Raw genomic sequence first — 18577 nt, forward strand, 5'->3', positions numbered from 1 at the left:
TCTACCACTAGACCACACCGCCGCCTTAGATTAATTTTAAATAATTAGTTAATTAATTTTAAATATGATTATGAAATAGATAAAATTAATAAATAAAAAGTAATATGATTTGAAATTAATCATAGATAATAAATTAGAAGTTCATTTTAATTTACTTCAACTAGAAAATTAGGGAAGTTTCATTTAAATTATTAACAATAATTTACCTCTGTTTTGGTTTTAGCTAAAGAATGACCTCTTAGATTTATCTATAAATCAAGGATTTAAGCCGAAATTAAATTGTAATTATTACTTTAAGAGATGAGGTAAGATATATAAAGTATATAGTTTTTAAATGCAATTTAAATGTTTTATTTTAAACTAATATCCTATATATTTATTAATAAATTAGCTAACTAAAATTAGTTAATTATGTTTTTCAATCAATAGATTGCTCAGTATATTCTAAAAATAATCCGAAGATTAAGATTATAATAAATATTAAGGAAGTTAAAATTATTGATAGGTTAAATATTTTAAATATGTAAATTAGAAGAATTAAAAGGACGATTTCAATATCAAAGATTAAAAAAATTAATCTGATTAAGAAAAATTGAATACTAAAGGGTATCCGGGGTAAAGATATCGGGTCAAACCCACATTCGAACGGGGAAATTTTTTCACGGTCTTGGAAGGATTTTTTTGAAATAGTATAGTTCAGAATTAATAAAATTATAGAAATTGTTAGTAGAAAACTAATGAAATATATGAGTTGAATTATTATTTATATTAAAGTAAATTAAGTTTTTTAATTGGAAATTAAATCTAATAAGAATTATACTATATAAATTATATTATATAAATATGAAATATGAATATGAATAATATAGATTGATGAAGAAAATAGTTTTAAGTAAAAAAATTAAAATCTTCATCAATAAATTAAAATGTATAAAAATAATCATACAACATCTACAAAATGTCAATATCATGCAGCTGCTTCAAATCCAAAATGGTGCTGGGAAGAAAAATGGAGGGTATTTATACGAAAAAGACACACTGATAAAAATAAAGTGCCAATAATAACGTGTAGTCCGTGGAATCCAGTGGCAATGAAAAATGTTGAGCCGTAAATTGAGTCTGTGATAGTAAAGGGGGCTTCTTTATATTCAATAATTTGTAAGATAGTGAAATAAATATCTAAAATAATGGTAATATAAAGACTTTTTTTTCTTTTTTTGAGATTTTGGTAATTATGCAGTATAGGGGACCACCCTCCGATGACCTTGACCTTGACATATGTTGTCAAGGTCACCCTTCTGAAGGAGTGACCTTCAGAAGGTTTTAGCCCTCGGTCATTGTTCGTTAAAAAGTTATTAACAAAAAAGTTTGAAAAAAACAGCAGCTATTTTGAGTATTGGAAGGCATAAATGACTAATACATATGGCGAAATAGTTCACGCATACACTTTTCACGCGAACCAAGGTTTACGCACACCTCCCCCTGCTTTCGGGGGAGGTGCGGTAGTCCCGAAATAGTTCACGCATATACTTTCCACGCGAACCGAGGTTCACGCACACCCCCCCCGTGCTTTCGGGGGAAGTGCGGTAGTCCCGAAATAGTTCACGCATACACTTTCCACGCGAGACGAGTTGTCACATGGGTTCGTGGCGCGCTTTACAAGCTCGTTTATATATATATGTGTATACATAAAGTTATTAACAAAAAAAAATTTTTATAGTTTTATAAAATATTATAATGTATATTTTATTCATTGATATTTTCAATTATGGGATACATAATAAACATTGTTTTAAAAAAAACGTCTAATCGTTCGTCAAAATCAAATGCTTGTTTGAACATAAATTCTGCTAAATAATGGTTGAAGTGACATTCTTTACGGCCATATCGAGGAATAACTCCACGAATATCTCTCCATACTCGTTCAATGTTCTGTGTATGAACACCCGTATGTGGATCAACAAAATTTTCCTTATGATTCACTGTATAATGTTGGTATATGTTCTTATCGATTAGTTGATAAGCTTTCCAACAATCACTGTAAATTATTGATCCAGGAGCAATATACTTTTGAATCAATGGCAGTAGTATTTCTGCTTTACGGGATTGAACTGGCACAACAAACATTTTTTTCGTATTACGTTGTACACCACCGAAAAGCCATTGTCCTGTGATTAGTCGTCCGCGATGATATTTACGACGTCCAAATTTAGCTTCATCAATTTCAATAACAATTCCATCTCCACCAAGTTGTTCTTGATTATGCATCAACCATTGATTCATGAGCTAAAATGCCAAATTATTGAATTTAAAGTAAGTTTTGACACTTACTGTCTAATATAACATAAAATTAATTACCTCCCGACAAAAGTTGACCCAATCAACTGCTGTGTGTGATGAAATATTCAGCTCCTTCTGTAGAAACATTTGTCGTGGGGTGTTTATCATCAACACATAACAAATTAATCGACAAACTGTGTCAATATTTAGAAGGCCATGCGAAAACCATGTTCCGTTTAAAACACTTATTTTAAAATTACAAATCACTTTTTTGCGTTTGTATTTTTGTAATTGTTTAAAATAATGCTGCGTGCAATGAATAATTAATGATCCATCATTAAATACTATATTCTTGCAACGCGGACATTTTACTTTTTTCCGTATCACATTTTTTGTGCACAAATAGTCTATTAACTCGTCGTATCTTGTCGTTAAAGCGAGAAATTCATAGAATTTCATTTTCTGATAATTCAACAGGATGTTATCTGTACGAAAACCTATCGTATACTGGCTTATTTTCGAAAAGTACAGTTTCAAATTCGCAAGAAATATCAACAACAGTTAAGTAGGAAAGGTAATCAAGGACAACTTATGCTTAGTGAAGAATGTAATATGAAAGCATATAGGCTATATACGGTGTCGGAAAATTACAATTTATCAACAATTTACTGCTTTAAATGTTGTGTTTTGGTAAAGCAGCGACTTTACACAAACAAAATAAAGTATTCTCTGCTTTAACAAAAAGACTTCAATTTATCAACAATTTACTGGTTTAAATGTTGTGTTTTGGTAAAGCATATAAAGTTATAGAAGTTGTGATTTTCTTTAAAGCAGGGCACACACACATGTGTGTATGTCCTGCTTTATAGAAGTTGTGATTTTCTTTAAAGCAGGGCACACACACATGTGTGTATGTCCTGCTTTATAGAAGTTGTGATTTTCTTTAAAGCAGGGCACACACACGTATATATTAGTTATTTATGCCTTCCAATACTCAAAATAGCTGCTATACTTTCCAAACTTTTTTTGTTAATAACTTTTTAACGAACAATGACCGAGGGCTAAAACCTTCTGAAGGTCACTCAGAAGGGTGACCTTGACAACATATGTCAAGGTCAAGGTCATCGGAGGGTGGTCCCCTATACTGCATAATTACCTATTAATAGAAAATATCAAATGGGTTAAAGGGAGTAATACCTAGGGGGGGTCAAAGTTGGCCAATTTCTATATTTGGGGCTAAGGAAGAGTGAAAGTACGCTCAGAAAAAAGAGAAAAAAAATAAAATTTCTGAAATAATAAATAAAATTATCCCTAATCGCATCCCCTTATATACATTTCACGTGTGGCATCCTTGAAAAGTTGCCTCGCGGGTTACATCACGTCACCATAGAATTATGCAAAGGATAGTTCCAGGAATTGTTATAATTATTGAATATGTGTATTGGTGGAATCATCTTACTGTACAAATTAAGTTATTTAAAATTCTTATAGAAATTAAAATTGGTCAGGGTCTTACGCTTACTAAGTGGAAAGGGTGGTTCATAATTAAATTTCTCATCTATATAAAGTAGAAAGGATAGAAAAGACATAGGCTTGAATTAAAGATACATAAATTTCTAGGATAAATAGTAGGATTTGAGATAAAATTATGATTATAAGAACTATTCAATTATTAATTGATTGACCCGTTGAACCTAATAAAGATAATAATAAATGACCTGCAATTATATTTGCAGTTAAACGAATTACTAGGGTAAAAGGGCGGATAATTAGTCTAATAGTTTCAATGATTACTATAAATGATATCAATAAAACAGGGGTTCCTTGGGGGGTTAGGTGAGCTAATAATATATTTAAATAGTTATAAATTCTATAAGTAATTGTCCCAAATCAAAGAGTTAAAGAGAGAGATAAACAAAAATTTATATGCCTTGATGCTGTGAAGATGTAAGGAAATAAGCCTATAAAATTATTGAAAAAGATTATTAATAGCAGACTAATAAAAATGACTAAGGGCGGTATTCATAGTCCGTTCTCAAAGCAGTACTTAAGACTGCCTTGATGAAGACCGTCTTATCCAAATCAGATCATCTCGAGGATGCTACATTTCATAGTGACGAAATAAGACGGTCTTTGTGAAGAAGTTTTTGCCTAAGAAGTTCTTATTTGATTTAGAGTCAACTTCGCGAAGATATGCTTAAAATAGTGCTTATTTAGGAATCGGCTGTTTCCGTGATATTTCTGTACGTTCCACCAATGAGAACATTGCATTCTTCTGTATCTGCACCATGACTTAAGTAGAAGGATCGAGAATCTTGTATCGCTCGACACCCTCATTCTTTCGCACAACGTGATACGATCGAAGGACCGAAGATTTCAGTGGAACATTGCATTTTTCTGTGTCCGCACCATAACCTAAGTAGAAGAATCGAGAATTTCGACTACCGCTCGACACCCTCATTTTTTGCACATCGTGATATTCGTGATACGAAGGATCGAGGATTTCGGTGGAACATTGCATTTTTCTGTACCATAACCTAAGTAGAAGGATCGAGAATCTCGACTACCGCTCGACACCCTCATTCTTTTGCACATTGTAATACGAAGGACCGAGGATTTCGTGGATTTCGGTGAAAGTCACTCGGAATACAGGGCCTGTTGCACACGCTCTTGATCTTGTATATTCCACAGGATTGACACCTCCTACCTGTTGTTCACGTAAGTTGATAATCATGCACGGTTTATGTAATGCATGTCAATTTGTAATCAAATATTATTTTTAATTTACTCAATCTGTTTGCACAAGCTCGCGCACAAGCCTGAACTCTAGATTCAGATGAGGAAGGAACAAATAATTAAGAATCTGGTGTAGTTGAGAGAGAGATTGCATTTAATAAATTCAGTATTTTAATATGACTCGAATGGGCAGAATTAGACACAGAATACCAACATTCGTTGCTAAGGAGAAGGGAAACTGCCCGAAAACCTTCCCAGTATTCGTGAACAGGTATTACATAGATTATACAACATATAATGAATATACAATAAATGAATAAATCACGCAAAGGAAACAATTCAATAATTATTATAGTACAGTCCTTTCCTGTTATTGAGAATGAAATAAAAGTTGAATTCATTGAAGCCTTGCTTCGATATATCCTCAGGTTAATTATAAAAGAAATAGTTATGGTACGTAATCTCAGAGTTTCTATTGACGTAGTCAAAAATAAAAAGGAACATGTAATTTCAGGATAGGACTGTTCAACAAATGAATCAAATCAATCAACATATAAATTCAGTTCAAACACAATTGAAATAGTTATGGAATCAATGTATCAATCTCTGAGTCTGAAATATAAACTATTTCTCTTTAACTTGTTAGAATTGACCATATATCAAAATCTTCTCTAGAACTAGTAATTCTCTTTTAGCAACATCAGGTATTCAATACAAAAGATAAAGTATAAGAATTTCTCAATGTATAGCATTCATAAAGCTTATTGTTTGGATCGACACATTAATTCATAATAGCAGAAACGAAATATTTGATCAGTCAGAATTAACACAATACTTCGTAGAATAATTATCAAGTTCATGAGAAATTAGTCTCCGAATACTTATGAGAATAATCATCGAATCAATGAGAAACAAGTCGCAAAATATTTAGTAGAATAATCATTAAATCAAGGAGAAATAATGCTTACAGAAACGCACGGAAATGAATAATTAATAGTTTGTGAATAACGCAAGATAAACTTTATGGTTCGCACAGAACGCAGTTTCAATTGAATACGTATTTCAAATGAATATAAAAATTGTTCGCTAAGTAATATAATACATCATAAGAAAAAATTGTCTAATCAATGAAAACGAAATAATCACATAAATACGTAATAAAGTCTGTCTTTTACAGTTTACGAAGAATGGTTGCAACCGTACAATAAGTGATTTTACTTTAAACTGAGCTCAGGAAAACAATAAGACTCGAGATAACCTTTATTTTCTCTTTTCAAAAAAAGCGAGGAAGTTTTCCTCTCACTTGCTCTCGTGATCTCTGCGAATTGTAATATCCGAGACTAACCTTTGAGAGGATTGATGATCTCTCTCGAAACGGCAGACGAATGTCTAACGTTAACTCTCAGAAACGATAGACGAAAGTCTAACGTTGTCACGATAATATGTTGAAACGTGTTACCTTTCATAGAAGATCACATCACCTCGGATATTCACACAAAGAATATGTATATATATAAGAAAAGCTCAGTCCTTCTCTCTTTCTGAACTTTATGACTTCGAAAGGGCTCGCAATTCCTGTCGTCAAGGCTCTCTCAAGCGTTGCTGCAAATGGCTGCCTTCCTTCGTTCCACGTAGCGGCATGGCTCGCCGGGACGGATTTCCCTGGATTTCTCTCGAAGGCGATCGTCGTCTCCAGGATCTTTCGTTGATTGATATTCGAAGCAATTAATTTAATACGGCTCGACACACGAATATACAGATCACTACGTAACGACTCGATGCTCAAAGGCTGACGCAATATATCTAGAATTGAGCTACGATGCACGATGTATTGTGCACGATGTATCACGCGCGATGTTTGCGAAACGAATGCTCGCTCGGCCGGGCTGCGCGTCCCTCCTAACATGCTTGAGCATGCGCGGCACACGTGTGCCTCGCCGTCTGGGACGCAACGTTGTCGGCGCCGCTCGCGCGCTTTTTCCGAGAACTACGTGGAATGCGCGGCAACCTATTGTATTACAACCGCCACAGATAAACGCAAAAAAAGGAATAACACAATCTCTCTCTCTCTTTCTCTTTCAACTTCAAACACAATCTTAAGATTATTTCCATATTTTTAATTATATTTTAGTTGGACAAATATAAAGTGATATTTATTTAAATCTCATTTAATCATTTTTATATTTAAATATTGTATTATTTACAGATAATGTCATGCAAAGAGAAGCCTAGTTCAAGTAAAAATAAACATTATACGTTGATGGAGAAAAAAGTATTTTTACAGATACTTGAAAAATATAAAAATGTAATAGAAATAAAGAAAAGTGATGCTACAACATTAAAAGATAAAGATATCGCATGGAATAACATATGTGAAGAATATAACGAATCAACATTAATTTCTCAAGAGGTAAGAACTATAATTCAAATATAATATATGCTTTAATACATTGTTATACAAAATTATGGTTACAGAGAAATGTGCAACAGTTAAAAAAATTGTGGGCAAACTTAAAGCAAACTCAAAGAGATGCCTTAACCAAAGAGAAACAATCACGCCTCGCAACTGGTGGAGGACCACAGGAAGCAGAAACAAACGTTGATCCTGATATCCTTAATATTGCACCGCATCTTATGAAAACTGCACCAGTGCTCTTCTCATCAAACATGACTGAAACAGAAATTGAAGGTAAGTCTAAAATTAATAATATTGATCTAAAGTAAACTGAGGTTATTTTTGAGCTAAAGTATCTCAAAATGTGACGTGATAGAGCAATTTCATTAACGGTTTCATTTTTAGCGACAAAAAAATTAAAAAAAAATTTTTAATTTGTGGGACAGTGTTATCTATTATATTTATTGATATTACTTCTAATCTATATATATAGATTTTATCTATTGATTTATATCTATCGAATCTTTTCTGAATTAATTAAAGGGCGGCGGTGTGGTCTAGTGGTAGAGCGCCAGGCTCGTAATCTGAGGAACCAGGTTCGAGTCCACTAGAGCCATGAATCATGGAAAAGTTTTTTTCCGAAAAAACCGCGCCCCTCCGTGCAGATGCGGAGAAAACTGGGCTCCGTCTTTCGGAAGAGACGTTAAACCGTTGGTCCAAAGTAGGAAAGTAGGAAACAGTAAGTTTCCTACTTTCAAACAGTAGTAGGATGAATTGGAGGTTAGGGTTGGGTACGTCCCTTCAAAACGCCCTTTAAGGCCCCTTGGGGTATATAAAGTAAAATTCTTTATCTTTATCTTTATTTTTTCTGAATTAATGTGTTTTACTCTTGTTTTATTAACTTTATATATGCATTTCAGAAAAACGTGACTTGACATTTAACATAATGTCTGCTAATGAAAGTGCAGATATATTAGACAGTTTGGCGAATGATGACAGCGATCTAAAAATTGTTGATTCACAAGGTATTTATGACACAAGTTATATGTTTGAATGCTATTGTATTTTAATATTTCTAATATAAACCTATCGAGTTTTTTCTGATGTCAATCTGTTTTACTTTTATTTCATTAACTTTTATTTATGTATTTCAAATAAACACGAGTTTGCATTCAATATAATATCTAGTAATAAAAATGTAAATAAAGTAGACAATGATGAGAGCGATATAAAAATTGGTGATTTACAAGGTACATATTACATAAGTTATATGTTTAAATATTATTGGGTGTATCATTTTAAGTGATTCAGCTGAATATCTCTTAAAGTAAAAGAGATTGAAAAAAATGTTCCAGACCAAAGTTGTATGGTTTCAAGGGGTACATAAGATGGTGTCATGAGTTTCACCTTAAATAGTTGCTTGAAGGTCACGTAAAGGTCACCTTCAATTTTTTAAATAGAACCACCTACTTTTTATTACATATTCTTGTAGCTTATCTTAAGGGCTTTCCAAAACACTATAAGAAAGTATTTTTTCATTAAGAACTTTTGGAATTATAAGGCTTGAAAGTTCTAGTATTTTGACATAAAATACAAAATATCTTGTAAAACATTAAGTTTGCGATAATGTTACCTTAATACTTTTATGCACAGAATAATGAGACGAATCAATTGATATGAAAAAAAGACAGTTGCTTTTAAGAAAAAGTATGCAGATGCGTGTTGCAAATTACATATTTTTTCTTAAAGGAACTATGCTTTTTTTTATACCACGTGATTCGTCTCATTATTCTGTGCATAAAAGTATTAAGGTAACATTACCGCAAACTTAATGTTTTAAAAGATATTTTGTATTTTATGTCAAAATATTAGAACTTTCAAGCCTTATAATTCCAAAAGTTCTTAATAAAAAAATATTTTCTTATAGTGTTTTGGAAAGCCCTTGAGATAAGCTACAAGAATATGTAATAAAAAGTAGGTGGTTCTATTTAAAAAATTGAAGGTGACCTTTACGTGACCTTCAAGCAACTATTTAAGGTGAAACTAATGACACCATCTTATGTACCCCTTGAAACCATACAACTTTGGTCTGGAACATTTTTTCCAATCTCTTTTACTTTAAGAGATATTCAGCTGAATCACTTAAAATGATACACCCTGTATATATTAAGATGTCTCTTTAACACGTACAAAATCTAATAGCAAAACTACTTTTTTGTTTTACAGATACTTTAAAAACATATCAAAAACAGTCTTGTACTACCGATACCCAAAGGAAGAAGAGAAAATTATTGAATTTATCAGATACAGAAGAAAACTTAAGAATGCAACGTATAAAACAAGTTATAGATCAAGAGCAACATTTAGCGATTGCTAAACTGAGACATGAGGAAAATATGGCAAAACTAAAAGAAAACCATTTAAAACAGTTAAATGAAGTAGAAATACAGCATAAAAATAAGATAAATAACCTAGAAATAGAAATTAATAAAACGAAACTTAAAATTTTGGAAAAGCAATATTTAAACAAAGAAAATATTAATTTGAGATTATAAGAGATGATAAAAAGCACACGTCGATAACATTAAGCAAGAATTGTGCTAGAAGAGAACTGAAGGTGAAACGTACATCGGAGGATCATCTTTCATCTTTCCTTTTTTTTCTTTTTTTTTACTCAAGACACGTTTTTGTTAAGTGCAATCATCTGTATATGCACGCAAACACAAGTGCAAGTTCCCGTAATAATGAGTTGTGTGCTGTGAGAAATAATTATATTTACAATGATTTGTTCGTTTATTTTTATATTAATCTAGTTAAGAATGATCTCTCTATTGTTTTTTTTTTAAGTTCTCTTAGAATTTTACTTAAAAAGTAGATAAAAAGTAAGGTTTTTTTCATTATTTTTTTGTGATATGCGCGATATATATTTGAAGACATGTTTAATATACATATATAGGCAATAAAAATATATATATGTTGGGGCATAGATAAGAGCAAAAGTAAGTTTTGTGTGATTTTATCGTGCAATGTTTTATTTTATAAAAAAGTTTATTATACAATGTAGCACCATAGTTTAAATAAACTGTTTCCAATGATATTCCATTATTAATATTAACTCTAATGTTGTTTCTGTTATTTATGTTTCAATAAATGCATTTTATAAGTACCAATTAGTCTCCAAATTAACAAATTACTTGTATATATGGACTATGTAGCATGTACTGAAACAAATAAATTGAAACAAACAAATTGAAACATATAATATAAATGTTTTCTTAACTCTAAATATATCCAATATACCTAAAATTACCTTAAACCTACGTATACCTAAATATATATAACTGAAAAGATAATTTCATATAGAAGTACAAATAGTAAATAAAAATAGTTCTTTTTATATTTCCTATCTAAAAAGCCGTTCAATTAATGTATTCCGCACGACAAAACCGTCTCCAGGTTGCCAATGAGGTTGAGGCACTGGAACTTCGTCATTTATATTTTCTTCTGCTTCTTCATTTTCTTCTTCCAAATTATCATTTAAGGGGGGAAACCACAGTAGAGCACGAAAAAGTAAGGCTATTTTCGGGAATTTTTTTTGGGTCAATGAAATGATGAATCAAAAATCTGTAAAATGAGCAGTATAATATCATAAACGAACTACAATTTAAAATTTTTTGACGCATTTTTATTACAAAATGGCGGCTGTGCAGCACTTGTCCTATTTTTACAGGAGGGCCCATGGGCGGACATCTACAGTCCGTAATTTTTGACCTGGAACAAAAAATGAAAGTTTTTTAGGTTCTATATATAAATGGGTATGGAACTGCGTAGGATTTTTTCGATATGTTAATTTTTCGCAAAATGGCGCACGTTTTAAGAAAAACTTGCAAATGTAACAAAAAAAAAACGCCATAAAATTGTTGATAAAAAAAACTATATAATATAAAAAAAAACCCTACGCAGTTCCATAGAGAAAGGTATTCTGAATATACTATGAAAATTTCAAACCGATCGGTAAAAATTTATTCGAGTTATGTGTCCGCCCAGTTAAAAAAAAGTGGTTTCGAGAAAAACGTGTTTAAAGTTTTAAGTACTGTAAAATCATATAATATTTTTATATACCTCTAATCGGCGATGCCTGCACCATACAATTGGCCTTCTTCGTCAATTTCCTGTTGATGTTTGGCCTTTCGAATTGACATCTGGTCGATTCTGACCTGTTTTGCGCCCTCTGTCATGGATCGCTCCGCCTTCTGTATTCGCTTTTCATCTAATTCCATACACAGCTCATAACTTTTTGGGCCGATTTTCATCCCCATGACTTCGATTATGTGTAAAATGGACAGTAACCCGTCATTAAAAACGCACGAAGCTATGTTCATAGCAATATCGATAATTTTTTTGCCTGAATTCAAAGTTTTTGGAGCCATCGCCCACACTGTCGATTTCAAACTTTCATTACTGTTTTGTGTGAAACCGCCGATGCAGCGAGTGAGAAGATCATCCGCAGTGAGTTGTTCGTAAACTGGCTTAATTGCTTCATAAACTACATCAGACATTGGTGGTTTGTGCGTATAGGTAGCCAAAGTGTTAGAAGATTTCGCCCTTTGCCACGAGCACCATGAATTTTCTCCAGTCGGGCAATTGCCGTGTTGGGGATGGTTATCCGTAGATATTTTGTGAAGTAATGTGGCCCATATAGCTGTCTTCATTTTTTCGACTGATTCGCAATTTCTACGAATAGCTAACCCGAAATATATTGACAGTTCGTCGATCAGTTTGCCTGTCAATTTCCCTTTTCCTCCCAAGCCTTTTGTGCGTTTCTTCAAATTACGGAGGTGGGTGCCCATGCGTTTTTGTACGTGATCTACGCATTCCTTTTTAGTTATCGTCACGTTTTCGTACGGTTCAGCATCTGTGACACCTTTGAAGGTTTTCGAGTCTCCATCGCCTACATAACTTACATACTGCACATCATGCAATGCTTCAGAGCGCTGGAACATTTCAATGACAGCATCGACCTCCATTTTTCCAGCTGATCCCTCGTGATTTGCTTCGCAATTGTCCACATGATTTTCTGCCCATTCCTTGTATTCGTCGGTGTGTTCTTTTTTCGCCCAAAATTCGCATGATTTGCAGTATTTTGATTTCACTAAGACATCGATAACTGTACCAGTGTGCCAACCGATAAGTGAAACGAAACCATACAGAGATGAAAAGCCGCGTTTTCGCCATGATCCATCGCCCGACACCGTGATTCCGTTTTTTTCTCCATTCTCGACAGAAAGTCTTTTTTCTTCTTTAGCTGCATTTGACAGACTCTTCTCGGAAACGATTTTTGTTGCATTAGAAATATTTTGAACGATCGTGTCATAAACCGATTGATAGACCGGGCGGGGCAGTTCCATAAATGCACAAAATTTTCGTATGCCTTGCAAACCAATACCAAGCAATCGCATGGCAAGAATAATTCTGCGATTAATTTCGTAGGCATTCTTGACATATGGGCAACTCGGTATTTCTGTTTTGTCACAATTCTTACAGGATACAACAATTTTAAATCCTAATCCTCATTTACTGCTTTCTGTGAAACTCACTTCAGAGTGACACATTTTACACACGACGACATTGGAAATGGCAGCAAAAACTGCTACAAAATTTACGATGTTATAGCCAAATGTAGGATCCACTTCAATGTCGGTAACATCACGCCCTTTCAATTTCTTCGCCGATGCGCTGACGTCTAAATCCTCCGGCTTTTCTATTTCATAGCGATTCAACGGTCGCTTGTTTTTCTTTGTCGGTCTTTTTTCGTACGAATCAAAACCTTTTGCACCTTTCTTTTCACGACAACTCCTTCTGTCACTCATAGTTTTCAATAATCACTGCTTATTTTCACTATTATTCGAATATTATGGAACGTATACACGAGGCGAAGCAAAAAAGCGTCCGTTTCAACGATCGAGATCCGGTCTACTAACGTTACACACGTGTTCTTTGAATGTATATTGGACATGGTGACACCTATAGGCATTCTTAAGTACTATAGAATTTTCGGAGAAATTCTATAGTATTCTATAGTAGAAGGCTATTCCTTCTCCATCGACTGCCATTATACCTGCTCCCGTACTTATAAATTACAGCGCGCGCCGGAATCACAGAAGGCGCTCGGAGCATACCTGAGAGGCGTTGCCACAGAATGGAAAATTTGGGTATTTACACATTTTTGCGGCACTCCATCTTTTGGAATATTATTCTTAAGACCCTAAAGCACCTTATAAGCGAAAAAAAAATTTTTCGATTTTTTCAAAATTTTACTGTGGTTTCCCCCCTTAAAATTAATGTTAGATTGTGCAAAACTGCACATGCTACAACAATTGTTGTGGAAGTTAACAACTTTGTACTCAGTCCTCTCGATAAGCACGGAAATCTGCGTTTCCAAACGCCGAAAGTTCTCTCGACAATTATTCTTGTCCTTCTATGGATTATGTTGTAGCTGCAAAAAAAGTATGTATACGTATAAATTCTTTGTGTGTTCATGTGTGTGTGTGTGTGTGGTGCGTGTGCGTGTGCGTGTGCGTGTGCGTGTGCGTGTGCGTGTGCGTGTGCGTGTGCGTGTGTGTGTGTGTGTGTGTGTGTGTGTGTGTGTGTGTGTGTGTGGCATTAATGAATCATATATTCTTATTTAATGTTATCTTAGGGCTGGTTTCACCAACTCCGGTTAATTTAACAGGCTGATTTTTCATTGAAATTGACCAATTGCATTTTACTTAACAACAAATGCGATTGATCGATTCCAATGGAATAATCAGCCGGTTAAGTTAATTGGTGATGGCCCTTAATCTAGCGAAATCTAATTCTAATTATATACAAAAGAAAAAGATACAAAATGACGAGATTATCAAGTTTATTAATAATTTTATATATGTATATGTATTACATTCTTTTTACTTCTATTTTTACTATTTACTTCGTAATGCATGATCATTTGAACTGTTTAGTACAATATAAAATTATTACTGTTATAATTATAAAATTATGCAAACCTCGTTTCTTCATCGGTAACAGGATTACCAATCGGCGTAAGCAGAAATGGCAACGAAGGGTATCCACCATCACCAACGAGCATTCCGTTTAAATTGTGTTGTCTGTACCGCATATATATGCGTGAGTTTTGAAATATTCGGCTATCGTGCTCACTTCCTGGCCAATCTGGGACAATATCTAGTATTTCAGTACGCGGTCCAATGACAACCTATAAAAAGAAAACAATTACAATTAAGAGAAAATTTAAATTAAAAAATCTTTACATCTAAAGGAGTATTTATATTCCAAGCAGAAAAGCAGAAGCAAAAACTACAAAGAGAAAGTGTATCGTCTGTCTCTCTATAGTTTTTGCTTCTGCTTCTGCTGCTTTTCCACATTCTGCTTTTCTGCTCCTAATGTGAATGCGCCTTAAAACATAATTAATATTCTTATATATGATTAAAATTTGTGCACATTTTTCGTTCTTGCATACGTGCTGTAAATTACTTAAAATTTTTAAATAATAATTTTCAATACAAATATGTAATAATTGTTTAATTTACCTGAACATTTAAAGAAAAATATCCTTTTCTATTGCGATATACCTCATCAATATTTTGAAACCTCGTATGGGTTAGCCGAATATGCGTACAATCTATCGCTCCATCAATCGAAGGAAGACCTATAGCTCTAGGACCACGTCCAAGTTCTTTAAATAAACGTTTATTTTCAGAGCGTGCTTGATCAGACACTGGTATTTTTACGTATCTGTTTATGTTGCTTGCTATTAAAGAAGAAACTCGAAAAACAATTCTTGATATTGTAGATTGTGAAATTTGTATCACATCTCCCATAACAAGCTGTAAAAATAAATGGTGAGTGAATCTATACCGCTTATGTGAATTACATAAATAAGTAAAGACTCGCCAAATACGGCAGTGCAAAAATAAAATTTTTCAATTCATTTGTACTATTCTTTAATATTTAAATATATATATACTTTTTTTTCATAAATTTTATTTTTGCAGCTCATACACACACACACACACACACACACAACAGGATAAACTTACCTGAAAACTTGCTGTTGCGTAGAACCTAAAGCATATCAATAATTGTAAAACAGGACTTATTGGCAAACCGCGATTATTTATTTTAGCTAGTCCTTCCTCTACTAATGGTAAAATACCAAACATAATGGAATTCTTTGAAAATCGAAATCTTTTTTTGAATTCTCTTTCATTATAAAATTCAAATGGATTTTGTTTATCACGAATGTACCGTTTCGGTGCACGTAACTGTATTTCTTCGTCTTCTTCTTCTTCTTCATTAAAAAAATCAATATCTCGAATTTCAAGATTTGCTAAATCCATTATTAGTAAAAATAAAATATAAATGTATGTTCCACTTTCTTTCAAGCACTTGAGTTTGCTCTGATTATAGCTGTAAAAATTTTTCAAGTTAATAGTTAAGATTATGGCTTAGTTTACACCGATCACTTGATACGCGTATTAAATAGTAAGTAGCTAGTAGGTAAATAAGTCTGATTATTGGCTGATCAGTTCAAATATACTATTTGATACGCGTATCAAGAGATCGGTGTAAACTAGGCCAATATTAGATTGCAATAAAACATGCATTACATGTACCGTGCGTGATTATCAACTTACGTGAACAACAGGTGACAGGTGTAAATCCTGTTGTACGTGGGATATCCAAGGTCTAAAGCGTGTGAAGCAGGCCCTGTGTTCAGAATGATTTTCACCGGAAATCCTCGGCCCTTCGTATTACAATGTGCAAAAAAATGAGGGTGTCGAGCGGTAGTTGAGGAGATTCTCGATCCTTCTACTTAGGTTATGGTGCAGATACAGAAAAATGCAATGTTCCACCGAAATCCTCGGGCCTTCGTATCTTGTGCGAAAGAATGAAAGTGTCGAGCGGTAGTCGAGATTCTCGATCCTTCTCCTGAAAAATAAAAAAATAAAGTAATATAGGATTAATATGATTATTGCTGTAAGAGTATAACCTATAACCTCACGGACATTAATATCAAATAAATGATACATTATAATAATAAAGATATTATTTGTATTATACATGATAAAGATATCATTTATATTATAAATGATATTATTTATATCACTGATAAAAATATATTACACTTTCGTCTCACTTTACTAATAATAATCTTGAATTTGCTTTTGCTTAAGTCGTCTATGACCACGACTTGACGAAGATTGTCTTATTTAACAAAATATATGTCAAATAAGATAATCTTAAACGACTATAAATATTATAACTAATAAGATAATCTTCAGTCCCTACTTACAACGAATGAGATAAGTTTATGAATCATAATAAGATGCTTTGGAAGAAGATCGTCTTCGACAAGCTACGCTTTGAGATTTTTCTCAAGTATAGACTTGTTTTATGACTGTGAATCAAAGCGCCATCTTAAGACTGCACTTAAGAAGATCTTGAAAATAAGCCTTGACTATGAATACGGGCCTAAGTTAGAGTATTGAATATGTAATTAAAATTTTAAATTCTTAAAATAAGTAAAAAATTAAGTATTTTCATAAAAAAATTAAACGTGTTTAGGATTGCAAGCACCGCTATCAATTACCGCGATCGATACCGGTACCGCCATCCCTGAGCCGCCCCCTGAACGAGACGACTTCGCGCCACCCCCCCCCCCGCGTCATCCCTGACCGCTCGGTCTCTCACGTAGCGCTATCGATCGCTACGCGAGGATCCCGTGATACTGCGAAACGCGCCGATTGGCCCAATTCATTGTCGCGTCACCGAATGCTCCGGAAACTGGCCCGCGAGAACGCCGGTCCCCTCAGTAGAAGCTTATCGAACGACTCGGGCGGTACTCCAGCTAGTGTGCCTCCGTACTCAGTCAAGCTCTACTCCGGTTCACGCGGATTTACGCCCCGTCGTGTATCTGTGCCGCAATTATCGTGCCGCCAGTGCATCTTCGTGCCAGGGTTTCGACGGCACTCGCAACCGCGCCGTTTGCGCGCGATCGCTCCCGCTCTCACGGTGCGGCGACGAACATTTACGTCTCTGAGTGTCAGCATCTTCACCCTCACAGAGCGAGGAGTGACTGTTACTTAAACTCAAGTGCGCGTCTCCGCGTGATATCTTTGCGCCCCAAGTGCGCTCGAAGCCGTGCGTACTCGCACGCGTCAAACACGTGCCCGTCGCACATACTAGCCGCGCCTCAAACTGTAAAGGCCACCGGCTACCTGTATATATCGAATAAAACTGTGCTGTGCACCATCGAAAGAGAAAATCAGTATCCGCTCATTTTCCGCACTCCGGATCCCTGTCGGGGTCGACCCGGCCTGCCTTGCTCCAATTGGCGAACCGGAGTTACGCCCGGCCAAGAATCTCGCCAATAAAACGCGAAGGAATTAATCAATATTGATAAGGTAGGAAGGCGAAAATAATAATTATTCTTAATCAATTTAAAGAAAGATTTATAGATGTTGAAGGATCGAAAATAGAAAAAATGTTTATTATCATAATCAATTAAAATATGGGAGAGTTTTTGAGGGGGGGAATGAGTAAGTAATGTAGAGATTATGAGGAGTTGGAATATTTATAAAATATAAAAAGGATGATGTAATTAATAATAAACTAATAATTAAGATAATAATAAAAGATCATAGTAAGGGTCTTATTTGTGGTATTAAAGAATATTAAGGAAAGTTAATAATTTTAAATTGACAATTTAATGTTAAAAGTTTAACTAATTCTTTCATTAAAAATAGAAGTAAATATCTATTATATTTTGATTTAAAAGATCAATACTTTTTTCAGTCATTTAATGATATAAGTTAGTTATTATTAATATAGTAAATTATTCAATTTTTGAAATTATGAAGATTTGTGGATTCAATTACAATAGGCATGAATCTGTGGTTAGTTCCGCAAATTTCAGAACATTGGCCAAAAAATAACCCAGGGCGATTTATGAATATTATAGTTTGGTTAAGGCGCCCGGGGGTTGAGTCTATTTTAATTCCTAGTGAGGGCACAGTTCATGCGTGAATAACATCGATAGATGTTGTTAAAAGGCGGATGGGTAAATTAAAGGGTAAGATACATCGATTATCAACATCAAGTAAT

The 18577-nt window shown here is 33.9% G+C and overlaps 2 protein-coding genes and 1 pseudogene across 2 annotated transcripts; 1 reads left to right on the plus strand and 2 right to left on the minus strand.

Annotated features, from left to right (window-relative positions):
* Positions 1 to 4803: 4803 nt before the first annotated feature.
* Positions 4804 to 10732, plus strand: LOC139823488 (uncharacterized). Its single transcript, XM_071796047.1, has 6 exons — positions 4804 to 4998; positions 7223 to 7426; positions 7492 to 7705; positions 8332 to 8436; positions 8566 to 8661; positions 9638 to 10732. The coding sequence occupies exons 2-6, from the start codon at positions 7226 to 7228 to the stop codon at positions 9964 to 9966; spliced, it is 945 nt and encodes a 314-aa protein (XP_071652148.1). The 5' UTR covers positions 4804 to 4998; positions 7223 to 7225; the 3' UTR covers positions 9967 to 10732.
* On the minus strand, positions 10641 to 16921 carry LOC139823487 (putative nuclease HARBI1). Its single transcript, XM_071796046.1, has 7 exons — positions 16767 to 16921; positions 16108 to 16402; positions 15511 to 15880; positions 15001 to 15297; positions 14458 to 14666; positions 13744 to 13907; positions 10641 to 10948 (listed from the first exon to the last, which is right to left on the minus strand). Exons 3-7 carry the CDS (start codon positions 15808 to 15810, stop codon positions 10815 to 10817), a joined length of 1104 nt encoding a protein of 367 aa, XP_071652147.1. The 5' UTR covers positions 15811 to 15880; positions 16108 to 16402; positions 16767 to 16921; the 3' UTR covers positions 10641 to 10814.
* LOC139823486 (uncharacterized) lies at positions 10955 to 13735 on the minus strand (annotated as a pseudogene).
* Positions 16922 to 18577: the final 1656 nt, after the last annotated feature.

Source organism: Temnothorax longispinosus, unplaced genomic scaffold (assembly GCF_030848805.1).
Source record: "Temnothorax longispinosus isolate EJ_2023e unplaced genomic scaffold, Tlon_JGU_v1 HiC_scaffold_112, whole genome shotgun sequence".
NCBI lineage: Eukaryota > Metazoa > Arthropoda > Insecta > Hymenoptera > Formicidae > Temnothorax > Temnothorax longispinosus.